Below are 24,286 nucleotides of genomic sequence, written 5' to 3'. Positions count from 1 at the left end.
ATGGTATAAATAAGAGACAAAAAACCCTAACCTTATTTTTGCCTCTCTCACTCTCTCGTCTCTCATTCTCAATCCAGCTCTCCGCCTCTCTCACTCTCTCGTCTCTCTCAATCCAGCTTCTCCGGCGAGCCTCCGACCACCGCCGAGCACCCCTCGCCTCTCCGATCACTGACGGGGGCAGAGGGCCGAGACCTAGCCCTAGCCTCGCCGAACAGCGCGGCGCCCCTCCCCCTCTGTTCTCCTTCTCCGCCGCCGCCTGCTTCTCATTCTCCAGCCGACGGCGGCTCTGGGGCCGCGCCGCGACCGCCTTCCTTCTTGTTTGCATCTCTCTCTGTCCGACTCCTCTCTCTTCCCCTCTCGGTCCTCCCTCGTCTCTCTCGCTCATCTCTCTCTCGACCTCTGTGTTTGCCGCCGCCGCCTTCTTCAACCGAACAGCCGCCACCCATTCTCTTCTCTTCTCCGACAGATCTGGTTCTAGTGGCTAGGGTTTGCAGGTCGGCAGAGCTGGGGGCTAGGGGCTAGGGTTTGCAAGCGTTCGATTTTGGGCAAACCCCCCTCCGCCTTGGTTCTGGAATCCTCCATTATCGCCGCCCATCTCCTCGGCCCAATTCTGCCACCGCCTCCCTCCGCCGCCAACGTCCGTGGCCGATTTTTGAATTTTGAATGTTAATTTTGAATCAATTTTTGGTGCTAAATTTTTTGGAATTGTTTGTGGGTTCGATTATCTCTTGGTTTGATTTGCAATATTTAATCAATTTTTGGTGCTAAATTTTGAATCGACAGTCGTGGTCGACGGCGGCAGCGGCGCTGGTGGTCGGCGGTGGTCGGAGCAGATGAGAGAGAGAGAGTTGGGGTTTAATAAAGACATTAATCAACTACACTAATAGTGGTGGGCCACAACACTTTAACAACTAATCTACCCTTCCTTAATCTCCGTGCCCAAAAGACCTATGTCTTTATTAATGGGACGGATGGAGTATTTAATTAATTTGATAGGATAAGTCCACTCTTAATTAAATATTAATCTAATTAGTTTTGGATAAAAAAATTATGATGAACAATTTATTGTTGTATTTATCTGTTTAGTTGATGTTTATCTTATCTGTTATCGATTAACATGATTTATGTGATCTTGTGTGATTATGTTTAGTTGCTAATTGTGATAAGATTGAGAAATCTTATCCATATACTAACTAATTAAGCGCGATAACCTAGTTTTTTAATGAATTTTTTATTGATCAAAAAAAAAAAAAAAAAAAATTAAGCGCGATAACCATAATTATATTTATATTTATTTTAAAAAAATATGAAATGGTATATGGTCTTAATAAATTAGTTTAATTGAATGTGATGTAACAGTCTACGTATTGACCAATGGTCTTTATCCATGTAATATGTGTATTATAACTTCACATCTCTGTAGAGAGAAGAAGAAGTATCCCAAGAGAGATAAAGAGGATGAACATATCGCAGGAAAGAGAGAAGATAAACAATACTAAAGGTAATAGATTAAAAATTATCTAAAACACTTTAATTTGTGTTCAATATTTGTATTTATAAATGTCATGCATATTTATGTTCATGTTCGACATTATATATACTAAAAACGAATCAAAAATTTTAAAATGTGGAAATTGCCAACCATCTGATACTTAAAGGACAATAATAAATGTCCCTATTTTTTTTTTTTTTCCTGAAAGACTTTGTCATATGTCGCATTTCTAATGTGTCCACCCGTACCATGCAAACCTGAAATTTTGTGCATATATATAAAGGAATTATTATAAATATATGATATATTATTATGCAATGGGGAATTTTTTGACTATATAATTCAAGTAAGCATCAAAGAGTTTTCTAACTTTCAGCTGCACAAAATGAGATACTTCATACATCCCACAGTTCAAAACCTAGCTAGCAAATATTGAAGGAGCGAAGCGTCAAAAGAAAAAGAAAAAACTAAAAGCATGTAGCACTCAAAGAGATTGAGATCCGGGTGACGTGGCATCACGAATTCAAATCTTTGTCCGGGCCAGAATTATTGCTTTGAGTGGATCCTTCATGACAACAGTAAATGCGAAAGTCTCAGTCGGGTCGGGCGGGTTATCCGGAATGGGGATCCATTTGTAGGCATGGACCATCCGAGCCAGCAGCAGGTTGACATGCAGCGTTCCCAGGCTCCAGGCGGGGCAAATCCTCCGACCCGCCCCGAACGGCAGCATCTTGACCCCCCTCATCCCCGTGATGTCCACCTCCACGCCGTCGCCCGTTAGAAATCTCTCCGGCCGGAACTGGCTAGGGTTCTCCCACATCTCCGGGTCCTCCGTCAGCCACGCCGTGTAGATCTCCACGTTCACATCCGCCGGAATCGTGTACCCGCCGAGCTCCATTTCCTTTGTCACTGTGTACCAGATCTTATGTTACCAATTATGCCATATATGTTCCAATTTTCTTTTATCTTACATGTAACAATATTATTGTGTCTCTTTCTTTTTTTTTCTTTTTTTTTTATAAAAAAATACAGGGAAAACAGTAGAACTTAAATTTTAAATTTCACTACATATTGAGTAAAGTTTGCATCGTTTAAATGTTCTATTAGAAGCGTATATTGATAATACTAATAAGAGAAAGAAAGATAGGTTCATAATACATTCATAAAAACAAAACATAACAAACTGCACATTTAATTGATACTCCCTCCGTCCCACTGTAAGTGGCTCAAAACTTTTCGGCAGGAGAATTAAAGAGAAGGTGTAAATGTGTTAAAAGTAGTAGAGTCCACACTTTTTTAATGGGTTAAACTTTGCCATTTATGAAAATAGGCCACTTATAGTGGAACGACCTAAAATGAAATATAGGCCACTTTTAGTGGGATAGATGGAGTAATATTAAATGAATTTTGGAATTTTGAATGAAAAATAAATTTTTTGAAAATAACAAGTGACTGGTCAAAGTAGACTAGCTAGTCTAGTAGATTCGTATTAATTCCACTGTCAACGACAACTAGTCCAATGAAATTCAGAGTCCCATCTCCTATAATTTTCTATGTTGCATTATCAAATTTACTATCCTATCCGTCTATAAAAATTATGTTGTGGCTTAGGGAGCACAGGTTTTATAAATAGTTAAAAATTTGTATAAAGTGAAAAACAAAAAACCTACTAAACTTTTATGTTGAAAAAGATCCACCAAAATTAATATGTTCATTAAATTGTTGAGTTTTTTTATAAATATTGAATCTAAATAGAATTTAAAATATAAAGGGAAGTACAACAAAATGAAACACCACAATTTTTGTAGACGATCAAAAATATTAATAAGACCACAATATTTATCGACACAATCATGATAATCATCTATAAAAAAAATTGTAAAGTAATTGTAAAAAAAACACACATAACCCCTATATATTTAGATATAATTAACTCTGATTAATATTTGTTAAAGTAAAAAATACATACAAATTATTATTTTATTTTTTTTGAAAAGCTAAAAAGATGCTAGAAAGGTATTAATAATGGTACGAATGCCAAATACCAAAAAGTACACTAGATCAAAATCCCAAGTGTTTATTTTCACATCACTTATGTATTTATGTGGTTGTGGTTAATAACGCTACACATGAATACTTGCTAATACTCGAATAGGAAATTCCAATTGAAAAAAATATACGCAAAACCCATGTATGTGTGAGAGAGAGATGGATGAGAGAGAAAGTAGCGAAACACAATAATTAAACCTGCATGCGAGAGCAGAAAATGGCTGGGCGGGTGGCGTCGAAACGTTTCCTTGACAATGGCTCCAAGATAGGGCATTTTCTCAACATCAGCTTCACTCACAACCCCATTTTTCCCCACACACCCCACAATCTCCTTATACAACTTGTCTTGAATTTCCTGATCCTGCACCAAATGCAGCAGCGCCCATTCCAGCGTGGTGGCGCTCGTGTCGGTGCCGGCGTTGATCGCCTCCGAGCACAGCGTCACCATCTCCTCCTCTCCGAGCCTCCCTCGCCCGGGCGCCTCCAGCCCAAACAGCGAATCCACGTACGCCGCGCCCAGCGGGCTCGCCATCTCCGCCTCCGCCGCCCGCCCCTCCACGAACGCCCTCCGGTCCCGAAGCAGCGGCACCAGGCACTCCAGCTGCCTCCTCCGCAGCTCCCTCGCCGCCCTCACCTGCAGGGATAGAGCTACAATTTTACAAAAAAAATTATTTTGAAAGCTAAAATCTTACTTTTTTTTTTAAGGAAAAGAGGTGCTAAAATAAAAATAAATCGAAAACAAATTTCGTTTATGCATATAAAAGTGAGGAAAATGACTACGAAACTCTGTTGATAAGACACTTCTCTTCCAACTAGAGGGTCGAATCACCTAAAAACTAGTATAGTGTAACTGTGTTTTTTCTTTTTTTGATGTAACAAATTTTTTAAGAAGAAAATAAAATGTGAGGAAAATGTAAAATAGGACCTAAATGTAATAACAAATAGTAAAAAGTTGCCATCGAGCCATGCCCGGCCTTGACTCACCTGGCGGCGGAACAGCGGCGTGAGCACCGGCAGGAAGTCCGGCAGCTTCGGCGTGGTCATCATCATGACGTCCTTGAGCACGGCCTCGATGAGGCGGACGCGGCGGTCGGAGACCTTGACGCCGAAGCAGAGGCAGATGAGGATGCCGCAGATGGTGAGGCGGCAGTGGGCCATCACCTCCACGTGGCCGGCTCGAGCCGACTCCTCCTCGAGCCTCTTCATGTGGCCCTCGACGGCCCATTGCCTGATCCAGCCGCACTGCTTGACCCGCGCCGGGTTGATGAGCTCCGTCACGAAGTTGCGGCGGAGGGAGCGCCAGAGTGGGCCGTAGACGGCGGAGTTGATGGCGCACTTGCCCACGCTGAAGATGAGGCGGATGGGCGAGTCAGGGCGGGCGGCTCGCGAAGAGCTCGCCCTTCTTGACGAGCGCCTCGTGGATGAGGTCGGAGCTCGTGACGATGACTAAGGTTCGCTGCCCCATCTTCATGGTGAAAATGGGGCCGTATTTGGTGCGTAAATCGCGCACCATGAAGATGAAGGGGCGGCGGTGGAGGATGACTTGGAACAAGTTTCCCACCAAGGGCCACCCAGGTGGTCCCGGTGGGAGGTTTCTGAGTTCTCCGCCAGTGGTGGGGGACCAGTGCCGCCACCAGAGGCGGAGGAAGAGGGCGGAGAAGAAGAGTAGTAGGATGTCTATCAGCTCCATTGAAGTATGGGGTTGGGGAGGTGGTTTGAGGATTGAAGTATGGGGTTGGGGAGGTGGTTTGAGGATTGAAGTATGGGGTGAGGACTAGTGTTCGGGTTATAAAGAAGAGAAGGGGAGGTGGGTGAAACTATTTTAATCCCGATTCTTACTGGCTAGCTGTATTAAATAATCTGACCTGAAATATTAATTTCATTTCACGTACGGGAAGAAATTGACATTTAAGGATTTGGCAAAGGTAGTAGGACTCGACTAGCAATGGAATCTTTTATTTAATGTTGTATGGTAGTATATCTTAGTACGCGTTTTGGCTCCCGGGATTTAGCTTATTTGCTATAACAATGATTAAAACTAATTATCATTTTTAAGTATTCAAATAGAAATTAGCATTAACAAAGTACCCTTAATAACATATATGGCAGATAGATTTTACTCATCTATATATCTATATGTATATAGAAAAGCACAATCCCTAACATAAATAGTAAGTTTTGTTTTCCATCAAAATCACCTGACTATTTTTAGAAATAACTTTTTTTTAAATATTTTTTATTGTAATTTTTCATATTGCCTCAATTAAAGTATTAGTTAATTATTATTAAATATTTAAATTTTTGATATAATAAATACTTTAAAATAATATTTATTGTTAAAAAATAATGTCTCTCGTGCATCGCACGGTAGCAAAACTAGTACTTATATAAAATCAAATGAAAATATGCACTCATATAGCCATATTGGGGATTGAAACTCAATATTTGACCCTCCATCTTAAAAGCACAAAGTTTGACCATTTTTTGCAATTTCGAATTGTATTGCCCTTAATTTGGACGGATCAGATTGGATCGGGTTGGGCGCGGATTCGGGTGGTACTTTTGCCACTAATGTTATAATTTGTGCCAAAAATACCAAATTACTCATTTGTGTCAAAAGTACCAAATTACTTTGTTCTTTTTTTTAAAATTTCTATTGGTACTTTTGGAACTAAGATTCTCATTTGTTCTAAGTATTTGATATTTTTGGCACAAATTACAACATTCGTGCTAAAAGTACCAAATTACTTAGTATTTTTTTGTTTTGCTTAGAAAAAAAAATACCAAGTAATTTGGTACTTCTGGCGCTAATATTATCATTTGTATCAAAAGTATCAAATTATCTGTTTTTTTTTTTAATTTCTCTTGGTACTTTTGGCACTACTATTCTCTTTGTTCTAAGTAATTTGGTACTTTTTGGCACAAATTATTAAATTTGTGCCAAAAGTAGCAAATTACCTACTATTTTTTTGTTTTGCTTATTGTTGGTACTTTTGGTACAAATTATAACATTAGTGTCAAAAGTACCACCAGAACCCACGCGTCCAATCTGATTAGGTCCGCCCAAATTAAGGGTAATACGTTCCGAAATTGTAAAACATTGCTAAAATTTGTATTTTAAAGATGGATGGTCAAATATTGAGTTTCAATTTTCAATATGGCTATTTTAAAACGAGGGAGGGGGGTCACTCCCTGTACACACATGTAATCCATCGAATTTTGATGAGGAATCATTTTTAATTTCTTCGTAATTTAATTATAAGTAGAATTTAAAAAGCTAATTTAATACTTGATTATGATTTGGTCACTCTGAATTGTTGATATATATATATATATATATATATATATATATATATATATATATATATATATATAGGGTGTGGTTCTAGAGAGAACCACATTATTTGTGAGAACGGGTGAACCATCAAATCTAATGCATTCACTGTAAAAATTAATGCATCCGCTGTTAAAATTAATGCACTCAAAAAAATAAAAAAAAATGCTCCCTTCAGGATTCGAACCTAGGATCTGCATTCATCCAACAAGATGATGCATCCACCGTAGATCTTGATGATCGAATGGCTGAAAATGGTTCTCCGGTCTTCTTTTATTTATGGTTCTTTCCTGAACCTCTCCCTATATATATATATATATATATATATATATATATATATATATAGGGGGCCGCTCCAATGAGACCCCCTAATTTTAGTGAGATATAGGGCACGATCTGGTGCGTTTATTTCATAAATCCTATTACTGATATTGTATCTGGAGGGTGATTTTTTTTCGCAGGGTTCGAATCCTGGAGGGAGCAGAATATTTTAAATTTTGTTATTCATCAGTATATACTGCATTGTTCATCAGTATATACGGCCCTGTTCATTAGTATATATATCTTATTCATTACGAATTTTTTAAATTTTTATTTTTCATCAGTATATACATCTTGTTCATTAGATATACGTTTTATTCATTAGTATTATATGTCTTATTCATTGTACTCATGTTACACGAAAAATAGGGGGTCTCATTGGAGAGCGCCCCTATATATATATATATATATATATAGGGGGCCGCTCCAATGAGACCCCCTAATTTTAGTGAGATCTAGGGCACGATCTGGTGCGTTTATTTTATCAATCTTATGGCTGATATTGTATCTGGAGGGTGATTTTTTTTCGCAGGGTTCGAATCCTGGAGGGAGCAGAATATTTTAAATTTTGTTATTCATTAGCATATACTGCATTGTTCATCAGTATATACGGCCCTGTTCATCAGTATATATGTCTTATTCATTACGAATTTTTTAAATTTTATTTTTCATCAGTATATACATCTTGTTCATTAGATATACGTTTTGTTCATTAGTATTATATGTCTTATTCATTGTCCTAGTGTTTCACGAAAATTATGGGGTCTCACTGGAGCGCGCCCCTATATATATATATATATATATATATATATATATATATGCTCCAGTGAGACCCCCTATTTTTCGTGTAACATGAGTACAATGAATAAGACATATAATACTAATGAACGAAACGTATATCTAATGAACAAGATGTATATACTGATGAAAAATAAAATTTAAAAAATTCGTAATGAATAAGACATATATACTGATGAACAGGACCGTATATACTGATGAATAACAAAATTTAAAATATTCTGCTCCCTCTAGGATTCGAACCCTGCGAAAAAAAATCACCCTCCAGATACAATATCAGTAATAGGATTTATGAAATAAACGCACCAGATCGTGCCCTAGATCTCACTAAAATTAGGGGGTCTCATTGGAGCGGCCTCCTATATATATATATATATATATATATATATATATATATATATATATATATATATACATATGATTTTTATTTTTAATTTAAGAAGTGTTTTCATGGTAGCCCTTCACTATATATATATATATATATATATATATATATATATATATATATATATTAAAAAACAACACCCGAATGAATGAGGGTTAGGCAGACCCCCAACCAATAGATAAATCATCAACCAGTGTCCCATACAAGACGCTGGCCAAAAATGACAACGCCCAGCAGAATCAACAAGGAGAAATCGAAAACAGACCGAACAAAAATATAAAGAGATGTAACCCAACAATGGTTACATCCAGAAGACAAAACAAACGAAACCAGAAAGGAAACAGACCAAAGCAAACTAGCTATCAACATGTACATTGAATCTAAAATTAGGATAGCCAAGCTGATCCATCCTAACCAGAGCAAGAAACTACCGAGGAGCAGAAGAACAGTCAAAAATAGTCAACGTTTGAACCTGATGTCCTTTCCTCGCCATAAAAGTCGCAGGCCGGTTTCCCTCACAGGGGATGTGAGTGAAACGGACTCGCCGAAGTTGAGTAATCAGTTGGATTCAAGCAACAGAATGACGAATACTAGCGTGACCATGACGCCCAGCAGATATGAGCAACACAATTGCCGCCACATCCATCTCAACCCAGATATGTGAACAAAAGGTGATAGCCAGCCTAATACCCTCGAGCAGAGCAGCTAACTTAGCATCAAAATTGGAAGTAGCATCACATGGGGTGCAGAAGGCAAGGGCCCCAGTATGATCACGAACCACTCCTCCACCAGCACCTCACTGCGTCTGAGAATCATAAGAACCATCTGTGTTCAGCTTCACCCATGCAGACTCCGGAGGGAGCCAACGAACCAAAGTGGACCGAAGTGTCCGCCTCATGAGGGAGCTGGGGGCATGAAATCAACCGGGGGGCGGCACAACCTCGCCAATGAGAGACGGTGAGTTTCCCGCCTCAACGAGCAACCAAAGATATCGAACCACCTGTCTTATCACATGAGAAGCACGGAAAGAAGTAGCCTTGTGCTTACGAATATTCCTTTCCGTCCAAAGAACCACGTAACTTTCACAAGGAACCAAAAAGGAAATATGCCTCTTATCCTCCCAAGTGCGCCGCCAGTGACCTATTTTACGTGCAATATCAGTGCTCGTGTGATAAGATGTGTGCACAGCATGAAACCAAGAGTCAAAATGAGCCCAAACAATCAAAGCAGCCTCACTGCACAGGAAAACATGCAGACACGACTCAGACTGGGGAGAAACACAACAAAGACACATGGAGGCAAGGGAAATACCCCGCGACTCGAGACGAGAATCAATAGGAAGACGACCAAAAAGCAGATGCCACAGGAATACAGAGATAGAGGGAGTAAGACAGTTACTCTAGATGTCAGCAAACAAAGTCTGCCTGGGCAGCCGTCTCCGGACAAAATCCCAAGCAGAGAAAATAGATAACTCACCGTGGCTGATCAAATCCCACCGCATCACATCCCCCATCCACATCACAATCGGTGTCCGGATCAGGGCATCAATCAAATCAACAGGAATATCATGCAAATCACATAAATCATACAAACAAGGCTCATCCCAAGCGAAGTCATGCCAAAAATCACAGACACGGGGAATGGTGTGATTATTTCCATGGTGACTATATGAGCTTAAAGGACGATCCCCAAACCATATGTCATCCCAAAAGCTAATCCTTCCATTCCCAATGAACCACATAATATGACACTGAACAGACACAAAAATACGCATCATACGACGCCAAGTATGACTCACATGAACAGTATAATGCGAGCGCTGAGGAAAACGCCCAACATAATACTTGGCCCACATATAGTAAGCCCAAAGAGAATCCTTAGCCTGAAAAAGCCACCACAACTTAAAGCTAAAAACACGTCCAACCTTAGAGAAACGGTGAATACCAAGATCTCCCTCCACTAAAGGCATACAAATCTGTTCCCAGCTCACCCAGTGAATCTTCTGCTGCTCACCCGTAGAACCCCAAAAAACTCTAACAATCAGCTACTCCCAATCCTGGATAACACTCTACATAGGCTCCATAACCTGCAGGATGTGGAGGGGGATAGTACTAAGGGTACTCTGAACCAGTGCCAGGCGCCCACCAAAGGAGAGATGGCGATGAGACCAGCCGTGAATCGTATCCGTCAACTTCTTTCTAACACCAAAGTAGTGAGAGACACGTTGGTAACCACAAAAGATCTGAACTCCAAGGTAAGTGAAGGGTAAGGTACCACGCTGGAAACCACCAATATCTCTGATACTCTGCTCGCACTGCCCATGACGATCCCCAATATAGAAACTGCTCTTGCTATTGTTCACTTTCTGTCCAGAAATAGTAGAGTGGTGATTAAGGCACTCAACCAGGCGCTGTAAGGATCCAGTCTTCGCTTGCGTAAAGATAATAATACCATCAACATACGAGAGATGAGAAATAGGGAAGCCCCTGAAAGCCGTCCTATACATCATGTGCCTTTGTCCAATAATGAGTCAATCTAAAATCCTGGATAAATAATCAGCAACCAGAACAAACAAAGAAGGAGAGGGCGGGTTGCCCTGTCTGAGCCTACGAGTCGACTGAAAGATGCCATACGGTGTCCCATTCAGCAGCACAAAAAATCAGCATCGACTAATACATCACTCGATAAGACTCAACCAAACTGAAGGGAACCCCATTTGTTGAGGGTCTGAATAAGAAACGCCACTGAACACGATCATACTCTTTAGCCATCTCAAGTTTAAGCGCAACATTCGGAGTAGGGACACTATTATCTAAATCCTGAATCATCTCCTGGGCAAGCAGAACATTATCACTCAATAATCTGTCATTCACGAAACTGCTCTGATTTGGAGCTAACACCAAAGGAAGAAGATGCGTCAAACGTGAGGTTGGTTTCTCATTTTGGTATTTATTTTTATTTTTTAGTAAAAATAGGTGAGACCCTTACTTCACTTTAATTACTTAACATTGTCATAAATGTGAGACATGTAATCCGCTCATAATACACTCAATCACTTTATTAAAATCCGTGTCATTCTCAAATGGATACTAAAAGTTGGGACGGAATGAACAACAACAACAACAACAACAACAACAACAACAACAACAACAACAAACTTCCTTCACTTTCAGGAGTTGTCCACTCTAATTTCATCGATACCACATATATCCCTCTATTTATTCAAATCAAAAATTAATATATTATTAAATTTAATATTTTACTCATTTATAATTTTTATATACATCTTTCATTAAAAAACAATTACATAATTTAGTCAAAACTATTTATTTAGTTAAACCAAATAAATTAAACTATTTATTTAGTTAAATTAAAATTGTTGTCCAGTTCAAAAGATATTATTTTCAACATTTTGCCAATTAAATGAGAATTTATTATTAAGGGAATATAAATATTCTTCCACAGGCCAACACAAATTTTTTCTAGCGTATTTTTCCTCACTTGCACACTCCCCTGATAAACTTCCCAAAGGGTCACTTATCATTAGAGCTGGCAAAATCGACCCGGCCCGGCCCGGCCCGCCCGTGTTTAGGGTTGGGCTGGGCTGTATAAAATATAGGCCCAAAAAAACCCGGGCCTAAAAAGCCCGCCCAGTAAGCCCGTCGGGCCGACCGTGCTTTGGGGCTAAAAAGCCCGGGGTTTTAGGGCCAAAAAGCCCGCCCACCTTTTTTTTAATTTTTTAATTTTTTAATATTTTAGTTATAGTTTAATAACTTTAATTTATTACATCCTTTTCAATTTTCCTTAATTTTATTTCGGTATTTCCGTCTAGCATCTACTGATAGTGATAGCCATAGTTCATTCTCCTTGCTAAATATATATGTTTTTTTTTGAATATTTTGTTGTTTGGACTTGGAGTTTTATTTTTTAGTTTTCTTTTATTTATCGGACTATTTGAATTGAAAATCTATTCATGTTGAATTGTCGATTGTAGTAGACTAGTAGGATTTTATATTACTATTTTGTCTATAATTATTATTTGGATTGATTTTAGTTTATTTAATTTTTTGTAAAAAAAAAGGATTTAGTGAAAAAAAAATAATTGGGCGGGTTTGGCCCGACCGCCCGGTGGCCCGGTCGAGGCTGGGCTGGGCCTGAAAAATGAAAGCCCGGTCAATTTCGGGCCAGCCCGGAAAATCTCGAAAGCCCGCCCGATTTGCCAGCTCTACTTATCATTGAATTGCTCCAAGTAAAACACGCTTAACCTTAGTGTTTCTTTCACGTGGTCACCAGAAAAGAAGATGCATCTTGTTGATATGAGTAGCACCTATCAAGTCATTTAACTTATACTTGAATATACAGTCTCATACCCACATATCCGGTGTGTTTCGGTTCATTCATGTACCCCTCCACTTTAAAGCTTTAACAGGAGCCACTCTTTGTCTATGCCTTGTGCACTGGCATCACTCCTTACTTCTGCCACGGACGCCACAAATTAAAAATCGATATGGGATCGATTGCATTATTTTAAAAAATAAGAATAAAAAAGCAAGAAAAATGCCACATAGTCTTTCATTAAAAATTAATTAAATAATTTTGGCAAAACTATTTATTTGATTAAATTAAATAAATTGAATTATTTATTGGCCAAATTAAATTCCCTTGCACTGTATCAGCTGACTTTTGTTGACCATTCTCAACTAGCTAAAGTCTTTCATTTAACTGATCGTTCTTGAGCTAAGAATGGTCATAGAGTTTTAGCTGTTTGTAGTCAGTCATGGTGTCGTTAATTTTTTCCAAGTGAAAGAAGTTTCCCCTAACTCTAAGCACTACTCGTATAGTATTATTTTTGTGTGAGTGAAGGACTTGGTGAAAGCCATTGTTAATTCCGACCATATAGTTATCCCATTAATAGGGATGACAATTATACCTGTGGGATGGAATACCCAACCCTAATAGGGCGGTGACGGGGCCAATGTTTTGGGGGGACGAATATGAAAAATTAAACCAGAATCAGGTTTGGGGCGGGACGGATATATAGATCCCTACCCCAAACTCGCCTCGAATAATATTATATTTAGTACATTTTTAATTATTTTTTATAATTGATGAAATATGTTAAGGGTATTTTTGTCATTTCACATATATATTAATTAAAGAAAGCGCTTTTGAAATAGCCATTTTGAAGAAGAAAATACAATATTTGCCCACTAATTGAAAAAACACAAAATTTGGCCATTTATTACGTGTAAAGACTGTCTTGCCCTTAATTAGGGCGGACCGAATTCGAGTTTGCGTGCGGGTTAGGCACATATGGCACTAATAGTGCCATATGTGCCAACCGAAAAAAAAATAAAAAAATAAAATCTAAGTATATGGCTCTAATATGAGCATATGTACTATTCGTGCAACACCACATAAGAGAGTATATAACACTAATGACACTAACATGAACATAAGTACCATTCGTGCAGCACACTAACTGGAGAATCTAAACCCTAAATGGATAATCTAAACCCTAAATGGGGAATTTAAATCTTAAATGATAATCTAAACTCTAAATGGATAATCTAAACCCTAAGTGTGTTTGCTTTGAGGTATAAGGAAGGGATAATGTACATTTACCACCTTATACCTCGTTTGCTTTGATGTATGAAAAAATCTGGGCAGGTTGTATAATATTTCGGGCAGCTCCTTATCCCTTGGGAAAATGATAATTTTATACCTAAGAAAGGGTTGTATAATTTTATACCACTTTATAAGGAGTGGATAAATATATTATCCTTCAAACCAAACAAGATATAAAAAATGTGATCCCCACTTTAAGTGATAAATTTATACCTCATTATATTATCCCTCCATTTAGAGGGATAAAAAATAAATACACCCTAAATGGATAATTTAAACCCTACAGGGAAGTGTTCAAAATGGCCATATAATTGTACCCATCTAAATAATAGCAGCACACGGGTATATGACACTAATGACACTAATATGGCCATAAGTACCATTCGTGCAGCACTGCGTATATGGCACTAATGGCACTAATAGTGCCATGTGTGCTTAACCTGCGCGCAAATTCGAATCCGACCCGAATTTGGTCCGCTCTAATTATTAAGAGCAAAATAGTCATAAAACGTAAAAAAAAAGGCCAAATTTTGTGTTTTTTCAATTATTGGCCAAATTTTGTGTTACCTTCTTCAAAATGGCCATGCGAGTATATTGTTTCTTAATTAAAACAAGGGAAAATTGCACCTAAATACACAAACTTTGCCAAAAATCCATATTTGACGCGAAGTTAGGATTTTACATTTTAATACACCAACTTTCGTTGTTGTCCAAATTTGACACGACTTAATTCTTAAAAATTCAAAAAATAACCTCTTTTTGTAAATAATTATACAAAGACCCACTTATGTTATAATTTGGGACATTTAAACCGAAACAAGATATTTCCTTATGATGTTTTCTTTTAAACCATTTTAGGCGCGGATCAAAGATTAAAAGAAAACATCATAAGGATATCTTGTTTTTGTTTAAATGTCCCAAATAATAACATAAGTGGGTCTTTGTATAATTATTTACAAAAAGGGGTTGTTTTTTAAATTTTTAAGAATTAAGTCGTGTGAAATTTGGACAACAACGAAAGTTGGTGTATTAAAATGTAAAATCCTAACTTCGCGTCAAATATGGATTTTTGGCAAAGTTTGTGTATTTTCACGCAATTATCCCTTAAAACAATATAGTTACTATACTAATTTTTAACATGAAATAATATAACACTTAATCCCTAGCCTCTGAAAATTTTCTCGTTCTTGTTTCTTCCCTCTCTTAATTGTTTGTGGTGTTAATCTGCTCATTTTCAGTTTTTGTCCAATACTCGTTCCCTCTAGAGCAAACTCTACAATACCTATTCGTCTATTCATTTCATGGCTAATTAGGGATGGCAATGGGCCGGATCTGGATCGGATCCTGCTTGGTCCAGATTCAGATCCGAATTTTTCGACTTAGATCCGGATCCGGTCCAGATCCATTGAAATCTTTATTCTTTATCCTGCGCTATTAATTCCCTAATTTGTGCAGTAATTATTATAATAACAAAAATTAATGCTAGTAAAATATGAAGTGTAAATCAGGTGCTGCGCTGATGAGGACCTTACCCCTCATCAGCTACTCCCCCTTATTCTACGAAAATAAGTGAATTTTTACATGAATTTTCGTAGATGAAAAGTGCTTGCTTCAAGGTATCTTGCGCAGGAGGGCTTCATGCCGTTGCCTGCGTCGAACGTCATAGTACAGGCCTCGTCTCATCGAATTTAATGTTGTCTGATGCATTTTAGTACTTTATTACGTCATCCCGCATTTTTACCTTTGCGAGGGTGAGATCTCGGCCCTCCATTTTCAACTGCCATTCTAAGGTGAAATCTCAACCTTCCTTTTCCCATTACACATTTCCCAACCCTAATAATTACTTCCCCTCGTCCCTTCGATTCAAATTCCTTCTCTATAAATACCTTCCTCTCTTCATCATCATCTTCTTCTTCTTCGTTCTCCCTCATCTATAAGTTTTCTTTTAAGCTTTTCTGGTTTCTCCGATCTCCCGCTGTCTCCGGTTTCTTTGTTAAGCTCCCCATCCGACCATCACTCCCTTTGCCAGGTTAGGTTCTCCCTTCCTTCATTTTCCCCATCGATTTGTTCGCTTCTCTCGGGTGTGTTGTTGCGTTTGTTTGCCTGCAAATTCTTCATGTGTATATCATGGCCACCGTGGGTGCTAGACAACAACAAATAAATGCGGCGAAAGATATGACGTGCCACGGCTGTCATTTTCCTCGTTCCACCGCCACCGCTGCTCAAATATCGGGAATGCGAGGGCTGTTACATATTCCGGTGGACGATCCAGAACTGAAGGTCCGAATGCAGCGAGACTCCGGTGACATGCCTGATGCAGACGAAAATTGGCGCGATGACACCATCCCTATCTGGACTGCGCAAGTGAAGGCGGGCCTGCGTTTACCCCCTTCAGATGTCCTTGTAAAAGTATGTGAACGATTCGGGGTCCCCTTTTTTCAAATCTCCCCTTCTTCTCTCCGTAGGGCCCACATTCTTCACATCCTCTGCGCTGTCAACAACTACCCCCACAGTGTAGAGTTGTTTCACAAGACCCACATCCTCAAACGGACCGATTGCCGTTATAACTTCACCGCTAAGCCCAAAATAAATTTGAAATTCTTAGGTAATCTTCACTCTATGGATAAGAAATTTCGTGACAAGTATTTCTTTGTACAAGTGCGGAATGGAACTTGGGCGGATTACGCAGGAACCAACGAGGTGGAATGGCATCGGATGAAACACTCCACTCCTCAAAATAGGAATCGCATAGATGACCTAGAAACTAGCTTCATAGATCTCCTGAACCAAGCCTTTGTGAACGACGATTTTGATGTCCTAAATCTAGTTACTTCTCCTTCTGTCTTAGCTGGCGCAGGCCTCTTCTCTCGTTATCCCCAAACCTCCATCGGTACACTTTAAGTGTTTGTATTGTTATTTTTTTTAGAGTGTTGATGTTTTGAATTTCTTAATCATTTTTATTTCTGCGCAGGTATGTGGAGATCCAAGGAGCATGGTGCACTCGCTACCTTCCGTTTCCTCCCCGATCATGCTGCCAAGGAAGATACTACTGCACGGACAGGGTCTGCGCAGCGTGTGGCTCCTGAATCTTTCAATCCTGGGCAACCTCGCCCGGTCTTGTCCACTGCTGGCACTCAACCCCTTCAACTCCGCAATGAGAGTGAAGCGAGCTCTGCTGAAGGTGAGGCCCTTGTTACTCGTAAACGTCGTAAGGCTCAACAGGTGGTCTCCTCCCAGCCATCCAAGAAAAAGAAGGCCCCTGCCCCTGATGTCGGCGGTAAGGATTCCTTCGACGCTCTACTCGATGATGTTTCTCATCAAGCTGCGCAAGCGGGGGAAAGGTACGACTCCGTTGTAGAAATCCCAGGTCCTCGTGCTTTGAAGGATCTGACCGGCTAAGAGTGTTGATCCCAAATGGAATCGCAGATCGCCTCTGTCGACCTGCGCAGATACGATGCTATGGACATGGGGAAACTGGCCTTCGACATGTGCCTGGATGTGGAGCAGGTAAGTTATGTGTGTTCTCGTTTTATAATTTTACTGTACTCGAATATTCAATTTGTACTGTGGGTCATGATTGTGTCTGTGCAGTTGCGGGTGAAGTGCTTGGCAGCTTCCCGACATATGACCCGGGCAGCCTCTATCCTCCATGAAAAGGAAGAGGAACTCATGGCCTCTTTGGCTGATAATACTGAGCTGCAGGAGCAGCTGCGCCGAGCCCAGGCTGAGCTAGCAAAGATGAAGGTGGAGAAGGAGTCTATCGTAACCGAGCTTGCTCGTATGTCCAAAAATAAGGCGAAAGAACTTGAGGCTATCAAGCACGAGATGTCGGAGGAATGCCGGATGAAGTTGAATCAAGTGAAGGCAAAGGTTGCTGATCAAGAAACCCAAGCCTTCATGCGAGGGATAAAAGAGCACCGCCAACAGTACTTCCTATCTGCACGTGGTCAATTGTTCCTGCGCTACATGTTAGAAGATTCTCTTCAAGCCTTCCGTCGTTCCCCTGATATGCTCCTCTTAATGGGACCTGCTATGTAATTCTTGGTGAAGGAAGGCAGTCGACTTGCCCTTGATCAAGTGGAGGCGACGCCGAGTTGTGATTCCGCTGCTCTGAACCGAGAATTCATTTCGCTGCTCCGAACCGAGAAGTCATTTCTCTGCTGACAGAGAATTCTTCATTTCTCTGCTGACAGAGAATTCTTCATTTCTCTGCTGACAGAGATTTCTTAATTTCTCTGCTCTGAACAGAGAGTTCATTTCTCTGCTCTGACGTGAATTTTCCTCTGACAAGTGATTCCTCTGACTATTGATTCCTCTGACGAGTGATTCCTCTGACTAGTGATTCCTCTGACTAGTGATTTCTCTGCTCTGACCGAGAATTCATTTCTCTGCTCTGACGAGAATTTCTCTGTTCTGGTCACCGAGTTTAACTTATGTTTGCTTGCTTGAGAAATGTGAAGTCATTTTGCAACCCTTTTGTACCTACAGTTTGGTGAGTTCTTGTTACCCAAACATCATGAAAATTTTATGAGAAGTATACAGAAGAGTCTTGAGCACATTGGTAACTTTCCAATGCCTTTTCGGCAATGGTTACTATTTTTCAAAATTTCGCAACTTTCAACTGCTCAAAACTGCCAATATGGTAGGCTGTAGAAGAACAGTCCTAACTCCTAAATTACTTGGAGTTTTTCATCAGACTTCTTTTTGAATAAAACTAGACTCAAAGAGGTTTCAAATGGTATAGACTCCGACCCCAGTAGAGTTCTGTACTGAGTCTGGTGAGGTTTTGAAGTCGAGTCAGTGCAGAATGGAGTTTGTTTGTGTATGTGTGAGTTGTATGCTTATGTGTTTGTACCTGCCTATGTGCTTGTTTGCTATGAGTATGGTCCGAGTTGAGAGTTAAATCGAGAGTAGGACGTGTGAATCCTTAGAAGTTGAGTATACCTAGGGATTTAGTTTTATTGGGTAAATAGACGTTGAGTGAGAAGTTATTGTTGAGACGAGATTGGATTTTAGTAATGAGTTCTAACTAAGGTTTGTTTTATCACATGAACTTCCATGATGATGTTGATGATTTATGAAGACCCGAGCGAGACGAAGAAGTAAGTCACCTATTCCTATCCGAGCTTAAGCGAAGGACTACAGGTGGGCAATATTTTGAGTATACGTTTATCGTACGAGCTTTCTAAAATGATTGATGATGATATTTATGAGTTTATCAAATATTGAGTTAAATAATATTTGAGAACTGTTTGACTTGCCAATTTTTGATGTTGAACTTGTGTGTTACCCTCTACTGATGAGACGAATTCGGTCCTGCCACAAGCGGGATTTTGTGTACAGAGGTGACTGCGAGCCGTCTTCGGGTCGGCCGGTCACGGTACTTGAGAGGGAGGCCTACTTCTCAGTACCTTTGATAATGATGAGTTGTAGATATGGTACATACATGTTAAGATCTTTGACTGCAGTCGTTTCTTTATGATGTTATGATTATTAAAAAAACTGCATGCACAGGTTCATTTATGCTAACTTATTTCTGTGTATTGCTGATGATGTGGCAAGCTTCAAACATATAGCTCTAAGAGCGCCTTTCATGATTTTTCGGCGTTTGCCCACTGAGTATTATATACTCACGCCCTGCATATATTTCTAAATGTGCAGGCTAAGCAATGGAGCGAGATTGGACTGGTGCTGGTGGGGATTGTTTCATTGATGATGTTCTTTGCTGCTTTCCTTTGATGTTAGAGTCTTAAGGATGATATACTTTGCTTTCCTTCTGATATTGATAAAACTTTAGTGAGATGATACTTAATTCCTTCCTAATCAAGTAATATACTCGCGGTTATATGTCTTCATACATATAATTGTTACGCCTTTTGCTGTGATACTCTTGATATTACGCTTCCTTATGGAAAATAAGCTGTACTTACTTTGCTTTTCTTCTTGAAATTCCTGATATTTAAGAAGTTATAACGATGTTGACGTATATACCCTTGGGCTGAATTATAATGCTTTGCCTTAGTATGTTTTGATGTGAGCTTCCGCCCGATGTTCAGTTTAGTTTTATTGTTCTTTATTCTTTTATATTAGTCGTATCGATACTTGTACCCCGCTACCACTAGCGTTGGGAATCGGGCTGCGACAGAGTGGTATCAGAGCAGGTCGTCTGCTCTGAGTTAATTGCTTGATTGAGTTGAACCTTTGATTGCTTCTACTCTTTTTTAGACTGAGTACTAGTCTAATTTGAGTTCTTAGGCTAGTTTGAGAGAGAGTCATGTTGAAACGAAACCCCAGCACCCCATCTCTTCCGGCTTAACGAGGTAAGAGGTTGATGTTGTTTCTTATTGCTTTTCTGTTGAGAGCTGAGTTTGATTCACTAATGAGTTATGTATTGTTTTGATGACGGAATTGTTTGAGATGATGAATTCTGATACGAGGCAGTTGATGTGGAATATGAGGAGAGATGTTGAGGCTAGTATAGCCGATGCCCCACCGTACCAAACGAGGATGAAGTCGAGAAGAGGCAGTGATACAGAGACGATATAGTGAAGCAATGCGCCGTTGGTTCAGATCTACTGGACTGAGAGAGGGCGATACTCTTGGAGAGTTTCTAGCGCATTACCACCGTCGTTGGTTGGAGGCTAGTATCCACGGGATTGACGAGGCTGAGGCCATCACTCACCTGATTCCACAGCTGCCACGCAAGTGGCAAGACTGGGCGGCTTCGCTGGTGCCGCAACATATCTTGAGGACTGAGTTCGGGCATTTCGTGAGCGCCAATTTTCGTGGCTTCATCGCGACTTTGAGCCACCGCTACTTTACTTATGGCGAGCCCCTTCACCGCCGTATGGAGAGCCTGAGGGACCAGCCCAGGGAGGAGAGCTAGTTGTTGTGCCCCCACTTTCCGAGGAGCCGTTTCCGATTGCACCTCTACCCCCAGCTGATTCGATTCCAGTTTCTCTTGAGTCTGATGTTTCACAGCCGATTGTTCTTACTGAGCCTCAGATTGAACGAGTTCCCTTTGATTCTTATCCGAGGGTTGCCCCATTGCCTGAGCCAGGCACTTTGGCTTTTCAGATGTATGTGCACTCGATTTTATATCCACTGTCCCGAGACGCCCATGAGGGAGGATCTCAGCCAGCACACGTTGATAGCGATGAGGAGGATCCAGATGAGGAGACTCCAGAGATGACGGTCGGCTACGGATGGACCCAGCCATTGCAGCATCATACTACTGCTGACGGAGTCGAGACATGGGTACCTGTTCCTGAGGTGCCGGTTTATGGTCCGATGGTGGACACCAACGTCGAGGATGAGCCGAGCGACGATAGCGTCTACCGACTGATCGACGAGTACGAGAGTCAGGAGTCAGAGCTGAGTGAGGATATGGAGGTTGACGATGCGACGAGCAGGATTTCAGGAGACGACGACTAGCGATCACGTGTATCTAGTAGATGCGTACGTATGTTAGATGCATAGTTGATATATATATATATATATATATATATATATATATAGGTAGAAAGGCATAGTATAGTATGTATGTGTAGATAGTATATATCTATAGGTGCTTAGTACCTATGATGCTTGTATAGTTAGAGCATCATTTTGGAGTTAGGGCTTTGGTACATAAGACCTTACTTTTGTAAAAGACCTCGAGAGAGAGAGGCAGTTTTCCTTATATATACAGAGGTGTTGATGATTAGTGAGTTTCACTTTCTTTATCAGAGCTTTGAGAATGATGATGATGATGTTGATGCTTGATGATAAATGAGAAATAGAGATTGACGAGAATTTCGAATGATGATAAACGAGAACTAGAGTGGACAAGAACTTTGAGAATTTTGAGATCTTTTATGAGATATAGAAGCGAAGTAAGAAAAAAAGAATTTGTATTTTATTTTGACGAACGGCTAGTTTCGAAGTCGATAGTTATATAATTCTTTTCCTTTGTAGTATACCTCCGAGAAGAAGAGGGAACGAAAGGAACATAAACCGAGAAGAAGATGAAGAAGAGAAGCAGAGAGACCAATAGTTGAGATAATACGATAAGAGTTAGAGATTTCATCGCGATTTATAGACACGACCCTAATAGGGCGAACGTATTATGGAGATCTCATGGGATGCATAGATACTTTTGACCAATTGTACTTCGTAATAGAGGTGCTTTCACCGGGACCGCGTTTATCATCGCTAGAGTAATCATGAGAGTAGACTTATTGAGTCCCTATCCCGCTTGGTCGTTTTTAAATTTATTTCTGCATCCATTTGAACTCCTATATGAGATGAACTAATTGCTATTGAGAAATTTTTCCAGATCCACTGTGTTCGAGCCTGAGCCGTTTGTGTTGGAAATCCTTACCCCTAGTTTTAACAGTGGACAATTTATTCATTTTCCACTTAGTGGATTGCTTCTACTTCCAGTATTGATTTACTCTCATCATATTATATCTCAGTTTTTATCTTAGTTTCTGTTCTAGCTTTTGATCTTCCTTTGATTGTAACTTCTTCATTATCCTTGAGATAACACTGGCTATTATGGAATCATTCCATTACTTGAGCTCGTCTTGTACAAGATCAGACATTTTTATTCATCACCTCCTAGTCCCTACCACATCCGACAAGAGTTAGGAATGTCTAGGTAACTAGGATGGCATAACAAGAAGAGTATTTGGAAGAAAACACGAGTTATGGGAGCAGTCGTAGAATATATTATTACGGGACGAGCACAACAGTTCGATTATGGATTTTCTTATATTAGCCAAGTATGTAGAAAGCTAACCATTTCAAGGATGAGAAGAAGTGATGCTAAGCCAGAATAGGCAATAGCAGATTCAAGGAGATCGAGATGACAGATTAGAACAGATGACGTTTTCCACGATAGTAGACTGAGATGACGACTAGTATAGAAGTAGCATCGTCGTAGTATTACGGGATGTTTTATTTCCGCTATGCCCCGCAATTAGTAAGAGTTCTCGAAGGAGAAAATTTTCTTATATGCCTATACGACGATGACCAGAGAGTCCCTATGCTTGAGTAGAGCTTTGATCTGATGTTACGATGATAGACATGAAATATGTCTTTGACATTGAGTTATGAGAATTAAGGAAATAATATGATGTTGAGTAAGGGTCATATGATTTGTGAGTTATGAGAATTTGTTCTAAGGTTGATACATGTCCCTTTAGACTTTGTCGAGAAAGAGAAACCGATTGAAGAAAGAAATAGAGTTGATGATATGAGATAAGGCAATAAAACCGTAGCTAAATACGAACGACAATTTTGCGACTTGGTTCAGTATGCCACATATCGAGAAGAGATGAACGAGAAGATGTCAGAATTGTTTCGATCAGGTTTGAGATAAGAAGTACGAGACGATTTAATGAGTCGGAGTGCGGTTATGTGTACTGAAGCATTAAATAGAGCATTGGATATAGAACTGGCAATGTAGCTAGAGAAAGCGATTTAAGCTTCAGCACCCCAAAACGGTTAAGAGCACTCGAACGTGCAATCTATCTTTTTCTGGACGAGGGCAAGGAGGAAGGAGAAAATGAGACAGAATACCTGCTACCCCTGTCGAGGGGTCGAGCACTACTCAACCAGTGTCCGAATCGTCAGCAAAGTGGAAGCGGAGAACGATCGAGTCAGTTTCGGCCGCAACTCAAAGAGAAAAAAAAAAAGGAATCCTACCGCTACCTCTACCACAGCGACAACAGCCAGCCTTTCGACCACGTCAGTCAAGAAGGCAACCACCAGCCCCGTGGGCGAATCGACCTCATCACCATAGACTGTTCGCGCTTGAGCAGGAAGCACCGGACAAGAATCGAGGAAAATTTTCAGATATAGACGAATTGAAAGGTGTGCCCATAGTATTTTGTTCGACACTGAACGAAGAGCCTGTTCCACAACCTCTAAAGAGTAATCACACCCACAGGCTGAACCACTACGGTTTCATCCGTGTGCCCTAACTTAGTATTCGAGTTGAGATCGATTAAGCTCGAGGCGAGAAACCTGAGATTGATGCCTATGTGGCACTTGGATATAATTTTTGGAATGGACTGGTTAGAGGAAAACTATGTGAAGATACAATGCAAGGAGAGACGGATATTTTTTTTCAGCCACCTGGCCAAGAACCTACTTCCTTCATTGGTATTGAGAGAAAATGGAAGAAGACGCTAATCATCTCGGCACTGCAAGCAAGAAAGTTCTTGCGGAGAAATGATACAACCGCATACGTTGTATATCCGAGCCAGAGAGACAAATCCAAAAGCAAACGTTG

General features: G+C 40.1%; 1 protein-coding gene across 1 annotated transcript; it reads right to left on the bottom strand.

Annotated features, from left to right (window-relative positions):
- Window positions 1-1,770: 1,770 nt before the first annotated feature.
- Window positions 1,771-5,271, bottom strand: LOC131013376 (cytochrome P450 77A3). The gene is given in 4 exon segments (XM_057941442.1): window positions 1,771-2,401; window positions 3,740-4,175; window positions 4,526-4,915; window positions 4,917-5,271. Coding segments are annotated over 4 exon segments (1,527 nt in total). The 5' UTR covers window positions 5,232-5,271; the 3' UTR covers window positions 1,771-2,015.
- Window positions 5,272-24,286: the final 19,015 nt, after the last annotated feature.

This window comes from Salvia miltiorrhiza, chromosome 2 (assembly GCF_028751815.1).
Source record: "Salvia miltiorrhiza cultivar Shanhuang (shh) chromosome 2, IMPLAD_Smil_shh, whole genome shotgun sequence".
NCBI lineage: Eukaryota > Viridiplantae > Streptophyta > Magnoliopsida > Lamiales > Lamiaceae > Salvia > Salvia miltiorrhiza.
The sequence above is the reverse complement of the archived record's forward strand: the minus strand, read 5'-3'. Positions and strand labels throughout refer to the sequence as shown.